Raw genomic sequence first — 23701 nt, 5'->3', positions numbered from 1 at the left:
TGCAGTACTTCGCTTCCAGCAGGATCAATACAAAATAATGTTGCTGACCTCCTATTCAGTCAAGGTTGTTGGACACCTCGTGTTATCTGGTTTCCAGAAAGTGGTACATATTGCTACTTGCCACAAGTGGTACGTAAGTTGTTGCACAGTGTAATCTGCCTTGGATCTCAGTGAGAAAGGCAGAAATAAATACGTAGTATGTATTCATATACGTTTGCACATTCTGGTTTTTAAAAAGATGCTCGAGTATCTTGCCCTAGGAGTCGCAGGGAAGAGTTTTACATGCACTCATATGGAGGAATTCTTCCAAAGGCTTAAAGGCAGGAGAACGAAAAGAGGCCTCAAGCGGGTAATAACTTTAGATTTCTATTCCACTTTGGTGTCCAAGCCGGTCAATCTTTCTCTCCCTCCTCCTGCTTTCTAAAAATACTCCAAATAATAATAAGTAACATTCAATTTATATACCGCCCTTCAGGACGATTTACTCACAGCAGTTTACAAAGCATGTCATTATTATCCCCAAAACACACACCCTGTGAGGTGGGTGGGGCTGAGAGAACTCTGAGAGAGCTGTGACTAGCCCAAGGTCACCCAGCTGGCTTCAAGTGGAGGAGTGGGGAATCAAACCCGGCTCTCCAGATTAGAGTCCCACGCGCTTATCCACTACACCAAACTGTCTTATAGCAAACTAAGCTATATTGTCATCTGAAGAAAGTGTGTGAATAAATGCATATTTGTTTTGAGAACGTAAGCGCTGGGCCAAAGCGGCAAAACTCTTAAGGAAGTTGTTAGCCGAGTTTGTTGCTGCTTGCAGTGACCTCCGTTCCTAGAGGAGACTTTCCTCGTAACACCAAAAAGGCCTTCACAAAACCCACCCGATGAGACTGCACTGATCCAATTTTTGGACCAAGCACGATCAGGAAGGACAACCAGATGTGGACACGAGTAGCCCTGATATTTTAATGGAAATACTGCACTACAGTCAAGTTTACAACATCTGTATAGAAATAATCACATGAATAAGTGGCAGAAGGATCACGGTACAGAATACAAAAAAAAAAAACCAATTTAAAATAATAAAAGGAGGGGGGGGATCTTTTACTATTGTACAGGCCAGGATTTGAGCTTGGAGCTCAGATGTCAAGACATCAGGATTGGGGGCGGGGAAGGGAGAAAAGGGGAAATGTGTTAGGAAACCCTGCTCCAGGAGGAGATGGTGGCGTTTGTTTTACAACCGGGCATGATTTCTCTTATTCCTGGATTCTTTCGGCTGCAAGAATTCCACCCTGCCTTCCCTAGATGCTTCTTCAGAAAGTGCTGGTTAACGGCCGTTGCTAGTTTCCAAGCTGGCAAAAAAAATCCAAACTAATTTCTTAATGCGCATAGGATAGGGCAGGGGGGAGACGCATCCAAGAGAAGAGCAGGGAATTGCATGACGACCCTGCACAATGGAAGAGGACAAAGTAGTTTCCCTTCCCTTCCAAACCCCTCTTGGAACAAGATGAGGGAAGGCAGCAGGGGGGGGGGAGAAAAGCTTATTGCTGGCATACTGTTAAGAACTCCCCCCAGCTGGGCACCTGCTCACTGTTTTAGCCATCGCAAGTGGATCTCTCCCCTTGCACATACCTGGCCCACCCCACACCTTTCTGCTCGGGTATCTCAGGCAGCAGAAAAGAATTCCCTCCGGGACTCTCTTCTCCATCTCTTTTTCTTGGATCATGACAATGCTGTTCTGGGGGGGGGAAGGGGGCAGCTACCTGACTGGAAATCCCCGGGATTGCTTTAAATTAGCAAGCCTAGGGGAAAGGAGAGCAAAAAGAAGAAACTCCAGAAAGGTGCCTCATCTCTTGCTCCCCTGGTGTTCTTGCTTAGCCCAAGTTAACGACGCTTCCTTTCAGATGAGGAAGAGACAATGAGTTGGCTGCCACTACAAAATTCACAGAAACTTCCTTTTAAAGGAGCTGGTCTTGCTCAATATTTTCTTAGCCATCCGCTATCACCAAGCTTTTTTTAAAAAAATAGATATTTACGCTGGTATATTTCACTACTGAAATCACACACAAAAAAGGCCCACCACCCACTTCCTTTATTCTTCCCCTCTGTACTCCATCCACCCCCGGGCACACTCACTCCTATATATAAAGCAGCTCTGTCAAATACTGGTTTGGTACTTATTTTCTCCAATACTCACAGTGGGGAGGGGGAGTACAGCCAAACCCAGCTAGGTAGCTCATCAGCACTTCCCAAAAGTGCATTTTTTTCTGAGCTGGAAGACAAGATGGGTAAGAAGCCACCCCACCTCAAAAAAGGAAATAAAAATTGTACAACATATATTCACATATCAAACAAGCTGCTGGAAATACGGTCATGTTAAGCCACAACACAGACACACTCTCTTACACACACTCACTCGTGTCTTCTCCCCTTCTATTTGAAGTCAAGAATACAGATGGATTAGGTGCCCCCCCTTTGCCCACAAATTTCAACACATCTCTCAGACACACAGCAAGGGAACTGGCAAGCCGCATGTCTCTCTCTAGTAAGAACCCAAGATGTATTATTATTAATTTTTGTATTTTTTTTTGTACAAAAGGAGAGAAAAACAAATTTTTTCACACAAAGCACTACAATGATAACTCCCTTTGGTAGAAAGTGTAATAAAATGTCATCGTTCTCGTCCATAGGTGCTAAAACCTGAAACCAACTGGTACTAAGGTACACGAGAAGCTAGTAATGGTAATACTAGCGCATTGAGCAGACTTTCTTTAATAAAAAACAAAAAAATTGACAAATATGTACATTTATTTACAAAAAAAAAAGGTGGAGGAAACCGTTTCAAAATTGGTTGTTGCTATTGTGAAAGCTCAGGTGTATGTATATAACTTTGTGTGTTTGTGGGTGGGTGTGTGAGTAGCTGGTGCGTGGCACTAAGAGAGACTAATAAACAAACAAGCCGGTACAAAAAAAAAAGTCAAAAAAAACCCCCCAACCCCAAATAAAACAATAGCTCCACTGGCACTAGAAAGGACAGACCAATCTTAATTGGTTTATGCAAGTCAAGAGTCCAAGTCACAAAAAGGGAAACAGCAAGAATGAGAGAAGAGCCGTATGGGCGAGGGGGGCGTCGATTCATGAGCTGATATTTCCGATGGCTGGACTGCGGTGCCCAGAGACCTGAAGGAGGAGTCCAGAAAAGTTGGTGGCAGCAAGGGCTTGTCCTGTTCAGACTTCCATTTCAGGGATTCCGAGTGAAGATACTTTGGCCACAAGCCTTTTTTAATTTCTTTTGTGTGTGTGTGTGTGTGTGTGGTTACCTGCACCAATATCCGCTGAGGCTCTGTGTAGCACCTGCTATCCTTGACGCCTGTACTGTTGGGGAGGATTGCTGCTGGTGTGAACAGGCAAGGCAGGTTCACCTACGGGGACTCGGATTTTCCTCTCTGCACCCCTTCCCCCTCCCCCCAAGTCATTGTGCACATGTTAAGTTTCGGCTCCTTGGCAACAGTTCCAACTCAGCTTCTCAAGGTAAGATGTTGGGAAAGCCACCCCCCCGCTGGGGCGACAGGATGGACCAGCTATGAACTAGTTGAGAAGTGGCTGTTATGGAGAGACACGGAGGGTGTGGGAGAAAGAGGACGGGGGGAGGCATCGTCCAGGTTTCTCCTTGATGCACACGCACATGGACACGCGTCTCCCCCACTCCCGCCCCGCCGCTGCCCCCAAACTGAATTTTCCTCTCCCCCTCGGAGTTTAAGGAGTCTTGAATATTGTGCCGTACTTCACGCGGTACTTGTTAATGCTCACAAAGTGCAGTTCCTCCACATCGCAAGTTGTGGTGCAAGGCACCAAGCCTTCCAACCCTTCACCCATCAGCCACTTGCTGGTTTCGGCAGCCATTTCGCGGGTCACGTGCTCCTTGGTCCATGCGTCCACCCAGGCTTGGAATCTCTGGTGCAGCCTCTTGCTTACTCTTTCGTGGGACTGTAGAGGGAAAAGGGGGTGGAGAAAAAGCAAAAGGAAGCTATAGTTACTGCACTCCAGAGGGAAAAAAAGCACCTGTACATGACTAAAGAACAGAGGAATGTGTGACCAGACTAAATTGCAGAGCACCACATCTGAGGTTGCATGAAAGGTCAATCTGTGATGTGAAATTTGGGACAATTTATTCACACGTGGCACTAGAGAGCTGGCTAGAACTATAGGGAAACAACTGCTGGAGATGACCAAGTTATTCAAGACACCTATGCACACAGAAAGAGGGCTAGCCCTATCAAGTTATAGGGCTAGCCCAGCCCTATAACTTCATAGGCCACAAAGGGAGTCTAGAGGTCTAGAATCTTTAACAACCTTGGAGAGGGGCATAAAACAATAGTTACACAGTTGTACCGCCATGGGTAGATTAGAAGAGCCACGTAACTCATATCAATATATACAATGTACCAAGGCCCAGGTGCAGAGACTATCTGATAATGACAGGAATGTATAACCCCATAGAGGCTGGCAACATTATTCGAGGACAGTTCCATTGGTGGAAGGCCAAAAGATATTCAGATGTATGAGAAACTCATAATCACGAATTCTACATAGATTCTGTTAACACAAAAAGTAGCAAGAATGAACTAGCTATTGTTACACGTTTCACAAAAATGTTTCAAATATGGGTAATCTTTTTTGGGGTACGAAATCATAAGATAAGCAGTTAGCTGTTTGAGCTATTGTTAAGAGAAGGTTCTGAAACCCTATAAAGATGAGAAGCTAATCTGACAGGGAGCTTATGCTACAGTAAAGTTGGTTAGTCTTAAAGGCGCTACTGGACTCTTTTCCGTTTTGCTTCTTAGAAGAGGCGCTTGCGCCTGTGACCATCTCTTTGGGTAAGAAACTTTTAGACTCATGTAATTGCTGCTCTCCTTTAATGATCTAATGGGTGGTATAATTTTCTGTTGACTGAGTTGATACTTAAGAATAGTGAATAATTATTTTGTAATAATAAAGGGGAAGCAGAAATTCCATAATTGTATTATGTGTGTACAACACCCGGTAATGAACCTAAGCCGTTACCTGTGGTCTACCTCTGGCCAGGAGTTAAATGATTTGATACAGGAAAGCTAATTAGACACTCAGGGCCTCTTAAGTGCATGCCTGTATCTGAATCAGGCCTGACCAACAGATGGAAATGCACAAAGGGATACATTTTACCGACAGGGGCAGGCTGAAGATGGTTGCGTACTGCATGTTTGTGAATCAACAAAAAAAACACCTTGAGGAACCAGGGTGCAACACAACGCTCCTTGGGGTGGGGGCACCGGTGCAGGGCAGAAGAATAGTGGAAAACCAGACAGAAAATCCTTCTGCGTATGTATTTGCTGTTGTTGCTATCAGTTTCCCTCCTGGGGGTCTTCAATTTTTTCAACGGGGAAATACGGAACTTCAGGGAATAATTGGGGGGGGGGGAACCACTTACAAGCCAGTTTCTCTTTTAGAACCATGGGTGAAATGCTTTTTTACAATAAAGTATTTTAAAACAGTGTTTTTAGCTGCCCTTCATTCCCTAAGAGTGATACAGGCTGTTTAATAGCAAAGAAGTAAAATGATCTGCAACATTAGGCAATCACAATCCTTGCAAACGGTAGACAAGCGCAGCTCATGACTCCTCTCTCCTGCTTCAGATTTCTGCACCTTCTGCAACCTCAGCTATCAGTAGCAGGAAGTCTAAACGGCTCCCACCCTCACCCCAATTAACATGGGGGCCATCCGCTGAGGTTGTCTCAATGACCGGGCCTCGCTAATAGGGAGCTCGCAAGGGGAGAGGAGATTCTCTCCCCTTTCCGGGTCCACTCCGCCCCCCCTCCACCCCAACACTCTGTTTCTGCACAACTTTTCCTTGGGGGGAAGTGAGAGGCCGACGGCTCTTCCCAGCCCCACCGCTCGGTCCTACCTGATGAGCACGCAGCAGAGCCGTCCTCCGGTACATGTAATCCTCCGATTTGATCACATACACCATCTTATAGGAGTTGAGCTTAAATTTACACTCCAGCTTGTCTAAGCTCTCCACAGTGTCCAGGGGCTTCTTACTGTTCCCCTCCTTTCCTTCCTTCTCCTGCTGCTCCCGACCTCGCTGGCACTTGCGGATCCGCCTCAAGTTTCTGGAAAGCAGAAAACCCCTGCTGGAATTAGCGCCTCCTCCTCTATCCCTACCCAACACGGCTCAAGCTGACCGACGGTAAAGCACAAAGGGCCTATTTGCTGTTAGCTTTACCAGCTGCACCTGCCTGTATCCACCCTCTCCGCTGCTTATTTAGGAATGCTGCGGAAAGGGAGTTCTTTCCACTCTAGTCCAGCACAAGTCTAGGAGGAAGGGAAGGTCTGCATGGACTGGCTAGATTTAGTGCTCGCCCCATACTGGGGACGAGAGTGACGAAGACGGCTGATACTGGCTTGACTCATCAACCCAAGGCATCTCTTCCCTTGCCCCTTCTGCTTGTGCTGAACCCTGGGTAGAAGGGTCTCTGTTCCTTCCGCAAGCAGGGAAGGATCAACACAGAGAGAGAGGGGTGGTAAGTTTCGAGTGTGGACTGATGCTGGGTCAAAGCCTTCCCATTCTGGTTGCCAGCCTGTGAGTTTCTAAATGGTTTAACAAAAAGGCTAGACCTGTTTGAGGTTACTGGCGTGAAAAGCACTCAACTGGCTTCACACGGAACCAGAACTGCTCAAGCACAGGCTGCTGCTGCTGTCGCCCCCACCCTCCCTAAAACCTACAATCTTCACCCTTTCTGTGGACACCTCAAATCGCACAACTGCAGGAGACAACTAGGAACGCTAAGGCCTTTAAGTTACAGTTTCACAGAACTGCTGCAATGTGCACCGTCGATTTCCACGGTGGTGCTGTACAAGAACGAACAAACAGCCATAAAATGACTGGCACTTTTCAGCAAAGAGGATCATGCAGACTTAAGCTCACTCTACTCACCTTGGCAGAAAGACTGGTTTCTGAGCCAGCTGTTCCCGCAGTTCAGGAGAGGTAGAATCAGGACTGACGTAACGATCGACATAGTCAGTCCAACGCTGAAACAAAGGGGGGGGGAGCGGTTAATGAGTTCCCTTTAAACAAAGCTCCTTGCCTTTCTCTACCCTTCAAAAGAAAGCTTCCACATGCCAGCACCTACCTTTTGGGGATATTCACTTTGAGTTGGCCCTACTTCTCCCGTTTTTTCATTTAGCCATCATTTTTTGCTACAAGTATGGGAAGCAGTCTGACCAGACCTGAACTAAGGCAGAACCTCAGTAACAGGGATGGAAATTCAAAGAGCTGCAGAAGGACTCTGCATCCCATGGGGTATGGGTGCTCCCCACCCCGTGATTCAATTCTCAGATGAGACCTAGGAAAGCTTACCAATTTTTCTACTGATTTTGGTTATACGGCAGGATTTTTTAAAAAATTGATAGTCAAGATGGGAATAATGACAATGAATAGATTTAAGTGCCTACTTAGTTCTGCTTCTGACTGCTCTCTTCGGTGACTGGTATGATTTTTTTGTGCTTAACAACAACAACTTTTGATTTATATACCACCCTTCAGGACAACTTAACATCCACTCAGAGCAGATTACAAAGTGTGTCATTATTATCCTCACAACAATCACCCTGTGCTTGCATTTCGCCGGGCCTGTAAGACAGAGCTATTCCACCAGGCATATGGCTAACGCCGGGCAGTGCCCGCCCCCCCCGTGAAGGGGGGGTTAAACCATCACCCCTATGCAAACACAGAGGCATGTATGAACCACTGGGCAGCATGAATTGTTATATTTAATGTTTTTAAATGTTTTTAAATGTATTATTTAATGTTTTTAAATGTTTTTAAACATGTTTGTATTTGTTATCCGCCCTGAGCCTGCGAAAGCAGGGAGGGCGGAATATAAATATAATAAATTAAATTAAATTAAATTAAATTAAGGTGGGTGGGACTGAGAGAGCTCCGAGAAGCGGTGACTGACCCACGGCCACCCAGCTGGTTTCAAGTGGAGGAGTGGGGAATCAAACCTGGTTCTCCAGATTAGAGTCCTGCTGCTCTTAACCACTGCACCAAACTGGCTGGGAGATGCCATGATCCCATCTCATTTGATATCATGGGAACTCTTGACGAAGAAGATAAATCTAATAAATTTTGAAACTATAGTTAAACTATTATTTTCTTGAAGGAAATAGTCTTAGCAAAATGCAAACGACTAGAGCAGTGTATTAATCATAAAGTTCTACAGGATGGAGCATCTAAGTACCTTGGGGGTAAGGTTGTTTAGGCAAGGCTTTGTGGTTCCAAACAGCTAAGTTGTTCAGGCAGCTTTGCTCTTCTGAACAGGGTCGCCTAGAAGTGTTACCTTGCACATGGGCGAAATCAACAGCAGCCCATACATGGGCTTTCTCTGTGGTGGCCCCCACCCTGTGGAATGGCCTGCCAGAGGAGGTCAGGAGAGCCCCCCCTCTCCTAGCTTTCCGCAAACAATGCAAAACTGAATTATTCAAATAGGCTTTTTACTCAGATAGGAGGGCTGTATTGTAGGGAGTTAGGAACCAGAGACTTCACCACTATGCTGTGTTGGATTCCTGCTAATGCTACATCTTTGTGAACTTACATCTATTTACCCTATAGCATTGTTTACGGAAATGTTCCTGATACTGACTGTACTAATCTCACACTGTGTAATCTGCCTTGAGTCTCAGTGAGAAAGGTGGACTATAAATGACATGAATAAAATAAAATTTTAAAAAGGCTGTTCAACGCCTTTTACAATTCAAAATCTGGTACTTAATGTGGCCCAAGATCTCAGCTTTATTATTCAAAGTTGCAAGCCTTTATAACAATGTGTCCCTCACCTGAAAACCCCCAAGCAACAGAAGCCTCAACTGTACAAAGAAATATAATCCTATGCAGACTGACTCCTGCCTAAGACCACTGATTTCATGGGCTATGAGTGGACTGATTCCGTGCAGGATTGCACTGTTACCTACAATTTAGAAATCGTGCTCACAGGTGTTAAATCAAAATCATAATCTGAAAAGAGAAAATGCAAGCAAAGGCCGGACAAAACTGCTTTTAAGAAGGGCGTGAGCATGTCTTTTAGGACTAGAATCAAGATCTCTTTCTACTATACTTCAAACGCCTTTACTAAAGTGCACACCTTTGATAACTGGACATTCTAAAACCTCACAACAGGACATGGTGACAGAGGAACCTCTTCTTACCTCAGCTTCGACAGGATCGTCCGAGTTCTCCTCTTCCGTGTCCAGCAGCTCAATAGTTAACTGAACTTGGCCTCTACTCTGGATGAACATTAGCTGCGCAAGAGAAGGCAGGGCTTCAAATAAGTAGTTCAAACAACCGCACGTTGTGCACCCAGTGCTAGCTACGCAGCTATACAACCTGAACCTGGCATGAGAATGTCAACTCAGGAGCAAAGAAGGTTCTGATCAGCAAGGCAATTGCTTGGAAGCCTTCCGGCTTGTATCAGAAAAAAAAACCCCATGCCGTCAGATACTTAAGAGCTCTGACTTGGGGAAGGAGATTCCCAGAAATGGAGGCAAGCGGTGGTTTACAACAATGCAAACACCATTCCTTGTCATTCCTGGCTAAAACACAAAGTGCAGCAGGCCAACAACGGATGCTGTTTCTCTAGACTTGCACCCACTGTACCACGATTTTAAACAATCCAAGTCCAATTTTAAACAATTCAAACAATTCAGTTGAAATATTTACATATTTAAAATAGTTGTACTCCTCCATGCCGCTGCAAAAAGAAGCCCTACGCGGCTTACGCCACATAATGAACTAGCTTATATGCTGCAAACTCTTTACCAAGCTTAGACTGAAGGAGAAGAGAGTAGCCCATCAGCAAAAAGCCCACTCCCGTGATGCCTTCTGAAAACCACCAAAGGTGGTGGATTCCTCCACATCTCCTCTGGGAGGCTGTTTCATGCAGATGGGGCTTTGGCTGAAAAGGCCCCCGGCCAGAGCTGACCCGATTCGACAGTCCCATGGGACGGGACAAAAATAAGAACTGCTGGGAGAAGCCAAGATGGCGTGAAGGTTTATACCAGTAGAAACAGCCTTTTGGATTTATACGTCTATAGGCTTTTTATGTAGTGATGACTGCTTTCACCACCTTCTGGGACCTGCATACATTGTAGCAGAACTGGCGAGTTCTTGCCAAAAGTGCTGTCACCTAGCAAACTTATCAGTAAGCTTGCTGTAATTGGGTGGTAACGAAAGACAACCATCATTTCCCTTTCCATGGAAGGCCCTACGCCATCCCTCCCCTTCAAAGCCCACTGGGAACACCCTCTCTAGCTCCACCAGAGCGCCAGGCTGTTACCTTGAAGCAGTTCTCGTCTTGCATGAGGTGCTCAGCTTTGCGTTGGTACGCCGTCTCCACGAGGGAACGAGACGACTGCGAGGACAGAAGGCCTCCCGTAGCGCCGTTGGTGTTCTCGGACAGGTAAAGCTCCGTCACCTGCACACAGATCTCATCGCTCACTATGTGCTGAAGCTGTCAGTGGAGAGGGAGGGGGGACCAGCATTAACGCACTTAGGAAACGCAAAGGGCCGAGCGCATCCCCCCTGCTTCGTCCCAACCAAACCAAAGAGAGAAGTAATTATAGGGGGCAAAATCCATTCCTTCCCACTGCATGAGTGTCCCCAACATTCCCAGAAGATGAAGTGGAGCAGGCAGCCCCCTCTGGACAACAGGACTCCACTTTGAGTCTCAGTGAGAAAGGCCGACTATAAATACAGCAAATAAAAATTCAAATAAAATACAGTCTTTTCAATGAGTCACTCTGTCTTGGGCTCAATTCACCTATTTCCTTCCCTTCCTTAGAACTCTGTGAACCAGGCTGGGGATGTGGGCTCCGATCCGCCAAGATTCGGAACCGTGGGAACTTACTGCTCTGAGCAAAAAACGAAGACCGGCTGCTGTCCTCTTCACCCACGGGCTTGCAGATGCCACTGAAAGAAGCTGTTTGCCTTTTGCCCAGGCAAAACTTGGCATTTGGGAAAATAGCAACTCACCTAGCAGTCCAAGACCAGGTTTTGTCTGGAGAGACTGGGCATGAGGTATGGTGTAGTGGTTAAGAGCGGCAGGACTCTAATCTGGAGAACTGGGTTTGATTCCCCACTCCTCCGTTTGAAGCCAGCTGGGTGACCTTGGGCCAGTCACAGCTCTCTCAGCCCCACCCACCTCACAGGGTGATTGTTGTGAGGCTAATAACAACACACTTCAAAGCTCTGAATGGGCATTAAGTTTTCTGGGAGGGTGATATATAAATCGAACATTGTTGTTGGAAGTGTGGTATATAAACCCAACATTGTTGTCATTATTATATTGCCACAAGGTGGCCTAGAAACATTTCAATAACCCACTGAACATTATGTGAACAGCTATTATGAGTTAACGTTTCCTCTACGTAATTTCTCTACTTTTCAGAGCCTGTTCCGGAAAGCATTTAGACTTAATGAGATAGAAAGGGGTAGATTTTTGAACTAAAGGGACCTTGCAGCAAAAGCACACTTGCTACGTCTTCCCACGACGCCTGGGCTGTCTGAGGTCACTTCCTTCATGAACATTAATTGAATATCAGGAAGATGATACAGGAGCATGTCTGAAGGTTAAGGGAATCATGAAAACAACTGTGCCTAGATACCGCTCTTCTTGACAGATTAGTGTCCCACTCAGAACGGTCAACACAGTCAGCGTTACCATCATCCCCGCAATGCAGCTGGGGAACTGAGGCTCAGAGCAGCGGCTTACCCAAGGCTGCCTCCTGTGCTACTACATGGCAGTAGCAGGATTCAAACTAGCAGAGTGCGGGCTTGCCTCCCAACCACTATGCAGAAGCAGACATTGTTGTCAACAGCGAGTGGGAATTTTATCAAACAGAAATGTTTGAGCTAAATGTTTAAAGACGCCACGACAAAAGATCCCTCGCGGCTGTACGCTTTCAGAACAAAGATGGAAAGATGTTAAACACTCTGCACACACGGAAAACTTCCATATGAGCAAGACAAGCTAAACCCCTGACACCCTCGTTTTCCACAAGCTTTTTGTCATCAAATACGCAACACTCTCCCCCAACTTGCATGATGAAATTCGATTCTCCTGAATGTGTATATGGTACAAATGCCTCATTAGTACCCTATTTTCTCATAATCAAGATGGCTGAAGGCCATATCTAGGATCTCAAAAACATCACAACTCAGATTTTGATCATCCTTAGTTCTTTTTGAGAAAACCCCCATGAGTGGCTGACTCCCGGGCCCTTGTTCCTGCATCCCTGAATGCACACCGGCATGCTCACCTGTCGAACAATACTTTGAATCAGCTTGTCCATAGTAAAGGCAATGTAGGCATGGATGGTGAACATCTCACGAAGAGAATCCTCGTACTGGGACGAGTCCATGTTACCATCCAGTAAGTTCCGCACCATCTCCAGGAAAGCAGGGTAATAGTCTTCCACTTCAATATCCACTAAGATGGGAAAGAAAAAGCAGGTCATGAAACACGACATCCAACTTGAAAGCCAAGAGGGCCCTCATCTGAGAGGACCCTCTGAGTGATTCCGCACATATTGGATAATGCTCTTCCTATCCTCTTTATAGATCATTTGGAACAGATTTTTTTGTGTGCGGAACAAAAAATCCACCTCAAATGACTGATAACGTGCATTGAAAGTGCGTTATCCAAAGTGTGCGGAATCAGCCTCTTTCTCTCTCTCCACCAGGGAATATTCAATATCAACAATTTACACACAGCTGGTAAAGAGAAAACAATAAAAAAAGGAACAGAACTCAACGGGTAAGAAGTAATGAAGATGGTAAATACAAGCAGAAATTGGTATTCATGATATGTCATGAATAAAAACATGCAAATGATAATGTATGTGTTAATGATACAACTTTTACTGTTTGCCTCTATGGGATCTTCAAAATAGAATGAGGAAGTCGCAACAATCTAAGAAGCTGTTGGGCGGTTATAAAATAAGTAAGGGCAGAAAGGAGATTTTTGACTGTGTGTGTGAGGGGATGGATGAACCGGTGCAAGAAAACCATTGTTGTTTTGATGGATATCAATTGCTGAGGTGTTCTGTGCTTTTATTGTACATCGATTGCTACAATTAACTGAAAGGAGACGTTGCCTGGGGCTGAATTGTTAACTGTACCTTTAATGCGCAAAAGCTTGAGATGTTCTGTATAGAAAAGTTAGACGCGCCCTTTCTCCGTGTAGCTATTCATCCCAACAGCATCGTTCTTAGCTGCTGTGCAGTCTAGGAAACTCTTAACATAAGAGAGCCACAGAGCTGGAAAGCTCTGGACAAAAGTCCAATGCTTGCACTCAGCTCCAGGTAAGGAAGTACCATCCAGGCCAGGAAGCCACGTTTGCGACATACCCATTTCAACCTATGAGCCGTTGTTTTCACTCTGTGAATCTTCTGTGTCCTGTCTCCAACACACAAGTATTTGGAAACTGGGAACACACACATTTTAGTGCTTAAAGAACGAAGGAGTAGTACCACTGCCAGAGCTGTTTGCAGACTATTACCCTGCCTTTCTCCCCACTGGAGTCCCAAAGCAGCTTACATCGTTATATTCTTCTCCGTTCTATCATCAAAACAACTCTGTTAGGTAGGTTAGGCTGAAGACATGTTACTGGTCGAAGGTTGCCCTGTTCAGCTTCCATAGCAGAATGGGGATTTGAACCCGGGTCTCCCAGTTCCTAAATGCACACTCCAACCACTACACCCCCACTGCCCCACCATCGGCTTCTTCTCCCTTCCTCCACACCCAAGCCAAACATGCACTTACTGGGCTCCTTCAGCCGCAAATGGATGGCTGGACTGTCGCTCTTGTCTCGCTTGACGCCCAGGACTTCCCGCTCCCATTCCCTTTCCCGGCTCTCCTCTTCTATCTGCCGCTCGGCCTGGGTGTATATTCGCAGCAGCCGCAAGCACAGGATCTGGTGAAGGCGCAGGAAGATGTACCAATTGTTGTTGACGTAGAAGAGGTTGTAGACTTCGTCCATCCCGCGCGGCTTCTGGGCTGCCATGCTGCTGAAGAACAGCTTGGCTTTGGGGGGGCTTCCACCGACACCGTTGTGCTTCTTCACGGCCCCGGAGCCTTCGTCCACATCCATCTCCTCCTCTTCCTCCTCCTCCACGTCAGAGAGCTCGCCCCGCTGAGCAAAGAGCAGGTCTGGGATGAAGTGGTACATGATCTGCTTGATTTTGTACTTGTCTTCCTTCTGGATGCCCGTCTGCCTCTTCACATGGTGGATGATCAGAGAGGCGGCGTCATCGAGGATTTGTTTATCCTCATAAGCTAGCGACAGATGAGGGCCAGTGTTGTCTTCAGAAGTCTGTTCTTGCCTCTGCGAGTGAAAGAGCAAGAGCGTGAGATCTCTCGTTCATACATTTTCCACCCACCCTCTTGGGAGCAGGGAGAAGACTCTCTTAACCCAAAAAGCAGGACACTACAGCATCAATATTCTGTGCAAGAAAGGTGTGCAAATGTTTGCATAACTTTATGTTGCACAAAGTTCCCCACTTTGGTCCCTAAGGTGCCACTGGAATCAAATCCTGCTGTTCTACGGCAGACCAATACGGCTGCCTACCTGAAAGAATTTGGATGAGTCCCTAATATACCTTTTAAACTCATTTGTTTAATCCGTATATTATTAACCCACTATATGACTTTTTCGAGTTATTAGTGAAGTATCTTGACAGTTTATACAAGCAAGCAAAGCTATCAACCACTCTAAGAAAGCAAGGCCATCTTTAAATGCTTTTTCATTCCCTGTGAAAGCCACACACCAAAACCAAAAAGGCCTCACAAACAATCGGTCTGTTAACTCACAGTGTCACCAAATGAAAATGGCTCCCCGTTAGTCAAACTTTTGCAGTCTGACTAATAATTTGCTCCACCCTTTCCTTCCCACCAATCAATAAGGGCGAAATGAAGTTGAAAATACGGAATCAGAGAGGGGAGCCCTTCGCCCCCAACCTACCTCATCATAAATGCTCTCGATCTCACTGAGCAGACTCTTTGACCTTAAGACCTTGGTGTCGTTCTGCTTAAAATTAATCCCTTGGTGGTCAAGGGATTTTAGGTAGTACTTCTCGTTCTGTTCCCGCCATACTTTGTTGAATCCTCTCTGAGCTTCTCGCCATTCCTCCTCTTTCATTTTTAACCTTCGCAATAGGACAGATAAACAGGGGTTTTGAAGATCTGTGCTAATGGGGGCACGGCTTTGAAAGAAACCAACAGGAAAACCACAGCGCAACACAGAGTGCCATTTTTTTTTTTACCTAGATGCATCGGACAAACCTCAGAACTCTTTAATGGAAGAGACAGACTTGTTGTTGTAGGACATTAATGCTCAAGAGGAACTAAACTGCATTCTGGTATCCTTGTGGGGAACTCCATTATAACACGCGTGTTACAGCAAAGCAGGTAATTGGTTCCGGTTTTATGGATTTTGTAAGCTGCACTAAACACCAGCTTTAGCAGAAAGGTGTGCTAAGTTGTCTTCTCAACCACTGCCAATCTTGGCCTCTCCAAACAGGAACCCACAGGACAATTTGTTTCCACCCATCAGCCTTCTTTTCGCCAGGTATGGACATCTGTGATGGCAGCACACATTTTTAAGCTGCACCTCCCTGGACATCCACAGGACCCACGGAAGACACTTTCATTACTAGTGTTTGGCAGAGCTTGTAAAAAAAAAAAAAAACACCTTTCCCACTAGGGCTTTTGTTGTTTTTCTTTTTGTAACACGCTTTTGCTCGACTGCCAGCTGTTTTATTGAGTACTTAGATCTTTTAGACTTTTATGTGATTGCTTATAAGCTGGCCTTGAACTACAGCTGTTATGCCTGTCCAATAAAGAATCAAGCCAGTGTCGTATAGTGGTTAAAAGTGTCAGTCAAGGATCTGGGAGAGCCATCTTTGCCTCCCTGCTGTGCCATGCTAGCTGGGCTTGGGCCAATCACTCTTTCACCTGCCTCACAGGGATGTTGTGAGGATGGAAAGGAGAAGGGTGGAGAAAAGCAGGTTAGAGCACTATTTGAGTCCAGTTACACCTTAGAGACCAACAAGATTTTCAGGATATGAGCTTTCGAGAGTCAAAGCTCCCTTCTTCAGACACCCTGACTCCTGAAAGCGTACACCCTGAAAATCTTGTTGGTCTTTAAGGTGCCGCTGGACTCAAATCCTGTTGTTCTACCTCAGATCAACATGGCTACCCACCTAAAATTGTCTAAGCAGGTTATAAATATCTAAAATAAATACATATATAAAATAAAGCCCCACCAGCAATTATTATTATATGGAAAATTGATAAAGCATATGCATCTTTAGATTTCCCCCCATTCTTAAGAGCCAGTTTGGTGCAGTGGTTAAGAGTAGCGGGACTCTAATCTGGAGAACCGAGTTTGATTCCCCACTCCTCCGCTTGAAGCCAGCTGGGTGACCTTGGGTCAGTCACAGCTCTCTCAGAGCTCTCTCAGCCCCACCCACCTCACAGGGTGTGTGTTGTGGGGATAATAATGGCATACTTTGTAAACTGCTCTGAGTGGGCATTAAGTTGTCCTGAAGGGCGGTATATAAATCGAATGTTATTATTATTAATATTATTATTAAAGTTTGTGCTGCTCCATCTTTGGTTGCTCACCTTGAGGAGGGAAGGCAAACCTTACACAGCCTGAGATGAAGAACAGAATATAATACGTACATGATTTTACGAAGCTCGTCTGGGGGAATGCAAGTGGTCATGGCAACAGTAGGCAGACTACCAATGCCTCAATATACCCTCTTTCTGCATCCTGCATTCAAGGCTAGATAAAAGCATTTCAGGCAAGACTCCTCCATTGTGGACTTTTCCCCCAGGCGTAATCCTTAGATAAACCATCCGTTACTCCTCAGGAGATAGGTTGCTAATACATTTACATGAGACGCTGAATTCTGTCATTAGCAGGTCACTACCACTGGCTTTTCTGAGGACCAAAGCACTGATGGGGAATCCCAAGGGTGAGGGAGGAAGGCATCCTCCCAAATGTTACCTTTTCAACACAATAGGGACCGCAACAGATGGATTCTTTCTAAGACCATCAATGATGTCGGCTGCCTTATCAGCATATATCCTCTGCAACGCCTTGCGGTGGATTACTTCCGAAGAGCCCCCCAAGGTATTGTCCAGCCGGAATTTGGCTTGCTCCTCAGCGGATAAGCGGGAGAGTTTTTTCTGTATCGTCTCAAGGACTCTGATGGTTGCAAGATTGGTCTCCAAGACAACATCCAGCTGAAATGCAAAGCCTGTATTAGCTGCAGTTTATAGTTACAACTTAAAGCTCTGTTTAAGAAGAAAACAGTTTCTGGTACATGTCGGCGAGCGAACAGGAACGCTTACATTTAGGGCAAAGATCTTTCCCACCTTTTGTTTTGTAACACCATGGAGAGTCGTGTTAGAAAACCTAGCATAACCAAGCCATGCCCAACTGAAAAGCAGAACACTTGCTTCAGTTGCCTTGGGGGAAAGGGGTATGCAATTACTAGAAGTCAGTTTCCACATCAGGGAGAAGGAAACAATCAACTAGGAGATGGCGGCTGAAGATACTTACTTTTAGGAAACATGCAAAGACAGTCACATGCAAAGTTTTTCAGAATATGGGGGATGGAAAGAGTAGGCTACGTCCAGTATTACCAATGCTTCATATTGATATAACACTTCTGAGCGTTCAAAAACATTTCACATGCATTATCTCTAATCCTTACAACAATTACATAAGACAGGCAAGTATTCTCCTCATCCCTGTATTGCGAAGCGGGGTTGGAGGAGGATGAAAAGAGAGCTCAACTGGCTGGGCTAAGGCCTCCCCAGCAGAGACTGCAGTTGATCTCCCTTCCCAGATTCTTGACACTATAGTACAACACCAGACTCCCAAAGCTACTCAGTTGCCAGGTCAATCAACCCAGAGCATCTCAAAGGAGTGCTTGTCTTTCCACTACCTCGAATCGTTCGTCTTCGCATCGGTAGATGTGCTCTTCATACTGGGTCTTCTTGGAGCTCACAAAAGTGGAATCTTCAGACCACGAAGGAAAGGAGACCCAGGTGTCATTCAAAACCTTAGCAGGAGAGGAGAAGTACCGTTTATAAACAATCAACCTTTCTTTCAATACACGTTATTTTTTTAAAAAAACCTATCTACACAGATATCCTTTTTCTAGCTTCTACGTAAGAGCAGCTTTCACTGATGTTTTGAGGAAAGAGGAACAGCAAAACAAAGCCTTCTTTGGCACGTTTGTTTTTAGGATGAGTGCTGCCAGAGCATGTCATTTGTTGATTTGAAGACTACCCTACAGCATTCCTCTTTGCCAGTTGAACCAGGAGAAACAACAACTACAGCCCTTCCAGGTAAGGGACTACATGTCCAAACTAGTGCTACATGGAATATTCATTACGCCTATTTTCCATACTGAAACACACCTTTTCACGAGAGAGTGGTTTGTTGCACAACACCAACAGAGCCTTCACTGAAGGCTCTATTTCCACTCCATCCCGTGTTTGGATCCTTCAGTACAGCACTTCCCATAATGCACTACGTGCCTCCAAGTACCGCTGACCTCACAACCCCCCCCCCCCAGAAGTTTCTTTGACCCTAACTGAGATAATGTACTGCTTTCCCCAGCTGGGCTGCTCAAGTTCGATGTGGTAGAAATTAGGCTTTGCAGTAAGATGGAATACTTGTTCAGCAGCCAGGTAGAGAACCACAGCAGGGTCACCGTTTTCTTTAAGCCTTCCTCCTGCCTACTTGTGTCCTCCACAGGCTCCCGTGATCCTCACTCCTTAGCATCCATTTGCTCTAACACTGAAGAAGGAAGCCTTACCTCCTTACACAACGGAGTCCGGCCAGTGCACTTGGGCTGCTGGTAGCTCTTTGGCAAGGCTCTGTAGCTGGAGCCCAGCCTCTTGCAAGAGGCATAGTCTATCTCCATAGCTATCCCCTCTGTTGCTCGTTCCTTAGGAAAGGTCTCCAAGTGTGCAGACTCTTTGTAGCCCAGAAAGTTCTTAAACCAAGTAAACAGCTCTGGGAACTTCCTGAAAAGGGGGAAAGAGAGCAAAGATTATTCCCATGTTGTGGGGAAAGGAATGAGGCTGAAGAGAGGACTGTTTGTCAAACGCCACCCAGCGAGTTTGTGGGCAAGTCCCACCTCTCCCCATATTGTCCAGCCTACCAGTTGAGATCTGCCTCACAGATGCCTTCAGAGGTAAGGCAAGTGGCAACCAAAGACAGGTCTTTTTCATTAGTGGCACCTCGTTTGTGGAATGCCTTTTCCCTTGAGGCTTGGCTGCTACCTATGTTGCTTTCTTTTAGAAACCAGGCCAAAACATTTCCATTCACCCAACCTTTTAACTGAGCTGATCTCGGAACAGTATTTGTAGTCTGTGAATGGTCTGTTTTTATGCTGCGCTGGGTCCTTAATGCTGGATTTAATGTTTTGTTTTAGTTTGTAAGCTGCCTCAGGGAGGTTCCTTAAGAGGCAACATAAACATTTTCAAAATAGATAATTTCATTTGAGGACCAAATTGGTGCACTGCCCCAGCAAAGAAAATATAGCACATTTTATGGATTTATTTAGAAGGCAGAGAAATGAGTACAGACGAAGCTACAAAGCAGCACCAGTCCATACAAAGAACAGCAGCCAAATGTCATATTATAAATAAGATTTCTGAAATACTGAGGATGTCCAAAATGCAAATTTCTCATAATGATGGGGCCCCATCTACAAACACAATTCTGAGTATCTTCCAATGCTATCAAATGCATGTGTGCAAAGTGCCATCAAGTCACAACTGACTTATGGCGACTCCAGCAAGGGGCTTTCAAGGCAGGTGAGAAGCAGAGGTGGTTTGGCATTGCCTTCCTCTGCAGAGTCTTCCTTGGTGGTCGCTTGTCCAAGTTGTGACCCTGCTTAGCTTCAGAGATCGGATGAGACCTGGCTATACCATGCTGCCTTCCCTCTCAGTGGTACTGATTCGGCATCGCCAATAAAAATTCCTCTTGATAAAAAGTTCAGATATTGCTCTTTAAAATGGAGTGTTAAGCAGGGCTTTTTTTCAGCGGGAACGCGGTGGAACGGAGTTCCGGAACCTCTTGAAAATGGTCACATGGCTGGTGGCCCCGCCCCCTGATCTCCAGACAGAGGGGAGTTTAGATTGTTCTCCACTGGAGCAGTGCGGAGGGCAATCTAAACTCCCCTCTGTCTAGAGATCAGAGGGTGGGGCCACCGGCCATGTGACCATTTTCGCCGAGGGCAATTTAAACTTTTAAAAACTCCCCCTTGTTCCAGCTGACCCAAAGTGACATCATTGGCCTTGGAAGCATGCATGCACTTTGCATGCGCACATGTGGTACCAGGGGCACCACCTCCCGACAAGAGTTGCCCCCTGTGCTGGCAACCCACTGAGTTCCACCACCTCTTTTCCCAGAAAAAAAGCCCTGGTGTTAAGCATGGCCAGTCTTCCCTAAACAAACCCAACCACCATGCAGCACTGCAAACTGCAAAGCCGACACTTGCTTTATGGTGGAGAATCTCCAAAAAAAGAAACAACATCTGCCTACAGAACAGCCCATTTTGCAAGCACCTAACAGCGGGCTATGCAGCCCAGGAGAGAAAAATGCTACTTCTGAAGCACACCTTTAAAAAATGGATCTGTTCATTTATCTCGCTTACCCCAAAAACGGAGAAACTAGCTGTACCAGCTCAGCTCGGGAGATCACTTCCTGATTAAAAATGACCAGACAACGAAGGAAATTCTCGTATGCTTCTGTACTGCGCAGAGCTTTGCGGACCTTTGAGAAAGACGGTTAGCAATGAATTGGGGTGGAGGAATGGAACTCTACCGCCTTCCTTGCGGCACGTAAATGTTAGATACTGCGAGCTCTTCAGCTGTCATTCTGAACTAATTGGCTTGACTGGGGGGGCTGGAGGAGGGATTATATGTTGCAGAAACAGTGTGTGTGTGTGAGGGGGGGGTTATGCTCAGATACACACTGCGCATCATCATCGAGCCCCTCGTCCTTCCATCTGCTCTTCTGGATGGGAGATACGCTCGCATTTTGTATGAGAAACATCTCAGTCCATGTCACTCTGGTGTGGTAGAAACAACTGAGCATGTCCTCTTATACTGTCAGTTTTACCAGAATGTCTGGAATATATACATCACTCCACTTATGCACAATTATCCTGGTAGATCAAGTCAATTTTATATTTCACCCCTTCTTGGTGAACACTGTAATGAAATCTCTTTTAAAGTAGCCAGATTTTATGCTCTGGCATGTTTAATTAGGCAGAAGAACACGGCTTGTTTTAGCAAATTTTAACTGAGAACTGTATTTTATGCTTAGTAGATTTTATATATTTATGACATGTACTCAGATGTGTATGTCTGTTGATGATTTTGATTCCGATTACTGATCTTGGATCGTAGCAATAAACAATCAATCTATCATCGGGCCCCTCTGGGTAGAGGTGAGGGCATACATGATCAGCTTTACTTCCTCCCATACAAATGAATGGAAGCCACTCTCTTTTGTGAGAGAAAGAAGGGTAACATGAGTGGTGCAGAAATGCCTTCCATTTGCAACCAATTTACTTGTCCCATAGAACAGTGTGGGAGGCACTAAGTACCAAGCTAGCCGCTATCTGTATGGCGCTAAATAGGCCACTCTGGATTCAGGACAGCAGGGGGAGTTGGAAATCCAGACAATGATGCAAAAAGACAGGAAGGAGTAAGAGGCACCCATATTAGGAGCCAAGATTAGAGGGATGCATTTGGGAAGCTAAAGCCAACCCACGACTCATTGGGGCAAATGATAACAAACAAGCCATCCGTTTATCATGTTGCCTCACCTACCTTGTCAAAGAACAAAGACTCGGTCCCCACGCCATGTTTGCTGGCATCTGCCAAGGACTGGTCCTTCAAATTAAGAAGCTTTGGTTTTTTCTGAAGAAAGAAAACAAACAGCAAGAGAGGGTTTAAAAAAGAAAAAGTGCCAAGAGACTGGTTACTGCCAAAGTTTACCATGACATGTGCTTTAATTTTTAAACCAGCCTGAAGGTGTGTGCAGGTGAGGCATAATTGTTAGGAAACAATCCAAGAGATTCTGGTTGCCAGCTTTCCCCTTGCTTACATCATCACCTTGAAAAGACGCACAGTTATTTAAAATAACCTGTTCAGCGGGGAGCAGTTATACTTTGTATTCCTGTTAAAAAGGCTACTCCGTGTATGTGGAGATTTGAAACAGTTTATTTAGCGACCGTACTTTCCAACACCAACTTCTTCGATCCTCCTAAAAAGCATCTCTGCTTGAAGCCAGCTGGGTGACCTTGGGTCAGTCACAGCTCTTCCATAGCTCTCTCAGCCCCTCACAGGGTGATTGTTGTGGGGATAATAACAACACTAACTTGTTCACCGCTCTGGGTGAGGCATTACTCTGTCTAGAAGATCAGTATATAAGAGCAGTTATGATGATGATGTGGCTAGGGAAGCTAGAGAATGAGTTAAGGGGAGATCCAGACCACCTTCCCTAATAATTCTTATTTGCTGGTGTCCTGACTCAAGCCTTTGGAAAGGGGTATGTGCTTGCCTAAGTTCTCCCTGTCCTGTTCCCAAAGTGCTATTGGACATCTCCCTGTTCTCTCATCACACAGGCTACCACTGTGGTCACATCGCTCCTCGGATCCTTTGTAAAGGAAGATGATTCCCCAGCACCATACTGGCCTGCTGAGGACACTGGGTTCTCACCTTCACCGGAGGGGTTGTTCCAGCTGCGGTGTGCCGCCGGATCTGACAGCCGTTCTGATTAGGTCTTTGCTGCTTGCTGTTGAGCTGGGGCTTCTTGACTGTGCCCCCGTGGTCATTTCTCACAGACTCCACTTTCTCTGCGGTTGTTTTGCTTAACAGCTTATTTTAAAAGAATTGTATGCAAACATGTTATTGATTCTGGCGGACTCAAAAAGGACAACAGAAATCTAAGCTATACTGGAAAAGCAGGCCAGGTCTCTTACTGTAGAAGACAGTGAGATCACTTCTCAGAAGACCACTTACCCCCCGTTCCCTGCCAGCGCCTCCAAGGCTGGTGGGTGAAAAATGGGTAGGAATGGGGGAGACATGCCAACACGCAAAGTCTCCTCCAGTAAAAAATTGAAGGGGAAATGCTCTAGGATTCACCAGAAACACTATGGTTTAACTACAGAGCTTTGGGCAATTCCTAGAGCAACCCCATGACGTAGTGGCATCACTTCTGGTTTTCAATGGAAGCGATGTTACACACTTCTCTTCCCCCCTCCCCATCCTCAGTTCCTCATGGGGGGTTGCCAGCTCCAACTGGCAAATTAAATATGGGATTATAAGTCACTGTCTACGCCGATGAGAAGGCTTCTGAAATGGGGAAGGGACTGTGCTTATATACGCTCCTTCTAAATTAACTCCTCCCCAAAATATATCCTTTCCAGAATGAGCTGTCTAGCAAATACAATAATGGAATTGTACAAGCTGAAAGGCCTACCCCATTTAGACATGAAACTCATTGGGTGACCCAAATCCAGTTACATATAGCCTAACCTGCCTCATCAGATGAAGGGAAGGGAGGTTGAGGGG

The 23701-nt window shown here is 45.7% G+C and overlaps 1 protein-coding gene across 3 annotated transcripts in view; it reads right to left on the bottom strand.

The window, feature by feature from the left end:
- Positions 1-957: 957 nt before the first annotated feature.
- SIN3A (SIN3 transcription regulator family member A) overlaps positions 958-23701 on the bottom strand; it is a 51721-nt gene continuing 28977 nt past the window's right edge. For 2 of the 3 annotated variants that reach the window (XM_055002519.1, XM_055002518.1), the window contains exons 8-21: positions 22847-23005; positions 21956-22045; positions 20773-20891; positions 18925-19135; positions 18046-18162; positions 17100-17338; positions 15048-15231; positions 13850-14411; positions 12346-12515; positions 10365-10538; positions 9238-9330; positions 6968-7062; positions 5936-6143; positions 958-3981 (exon numbers count right to left, since the gene is read on the bottom strand). In XM_055002519.1, coding sequence (XP_054858494.1) covers positions 3751-3981; positions 5936-6143; positions 6968-7062; positions 9238-9330; positions 10365-10538; positions 12346-12515; positions 13850-14411; positions 15048-15231; positions 17100-17338; positions 18046-18162; positions 18925-19135; positions 20773-20891; positions 21956-22045; positions 22847-23005 — 2652 coding nt within the window. In that variant the 3' untranslated portion in view covers positions 958-3750. The remainder of the gene's footprint in view (positions 3982-5935; positions 6144-6967; positions 7063-9237; positions 9331-10364; positions 10539-12345; positions 12516-13849; positions 14412-15047; positions 15232-17099; positions 17339-18045; positions 18163-18924; positions 19136-20772; positions 20892-21955; positions 22046-22846; positions 23006-23701) is intronic. The other variant, XM_055002520.1, reaches the window with a different exon arrangement.

This window comes from Eublepharis macularius, chromosome 18 (assembly GCF_028583425.1).
Source record: "Eublepharis macularius isolate TG4126 chromosome 18, MPM_Emac_v1.0, whole genome shotgun sequence".
NCBI lineage: Eukaryota > Metazoa > Chordata > Lepidosauria > Squamata > Eublepharidae > Eublepharis > Eublepharis macularius.
Note: the sequence above shows the minus strand (reverse complement) of the source record. Positions and strands in the feature narration are given on the sequence as shown.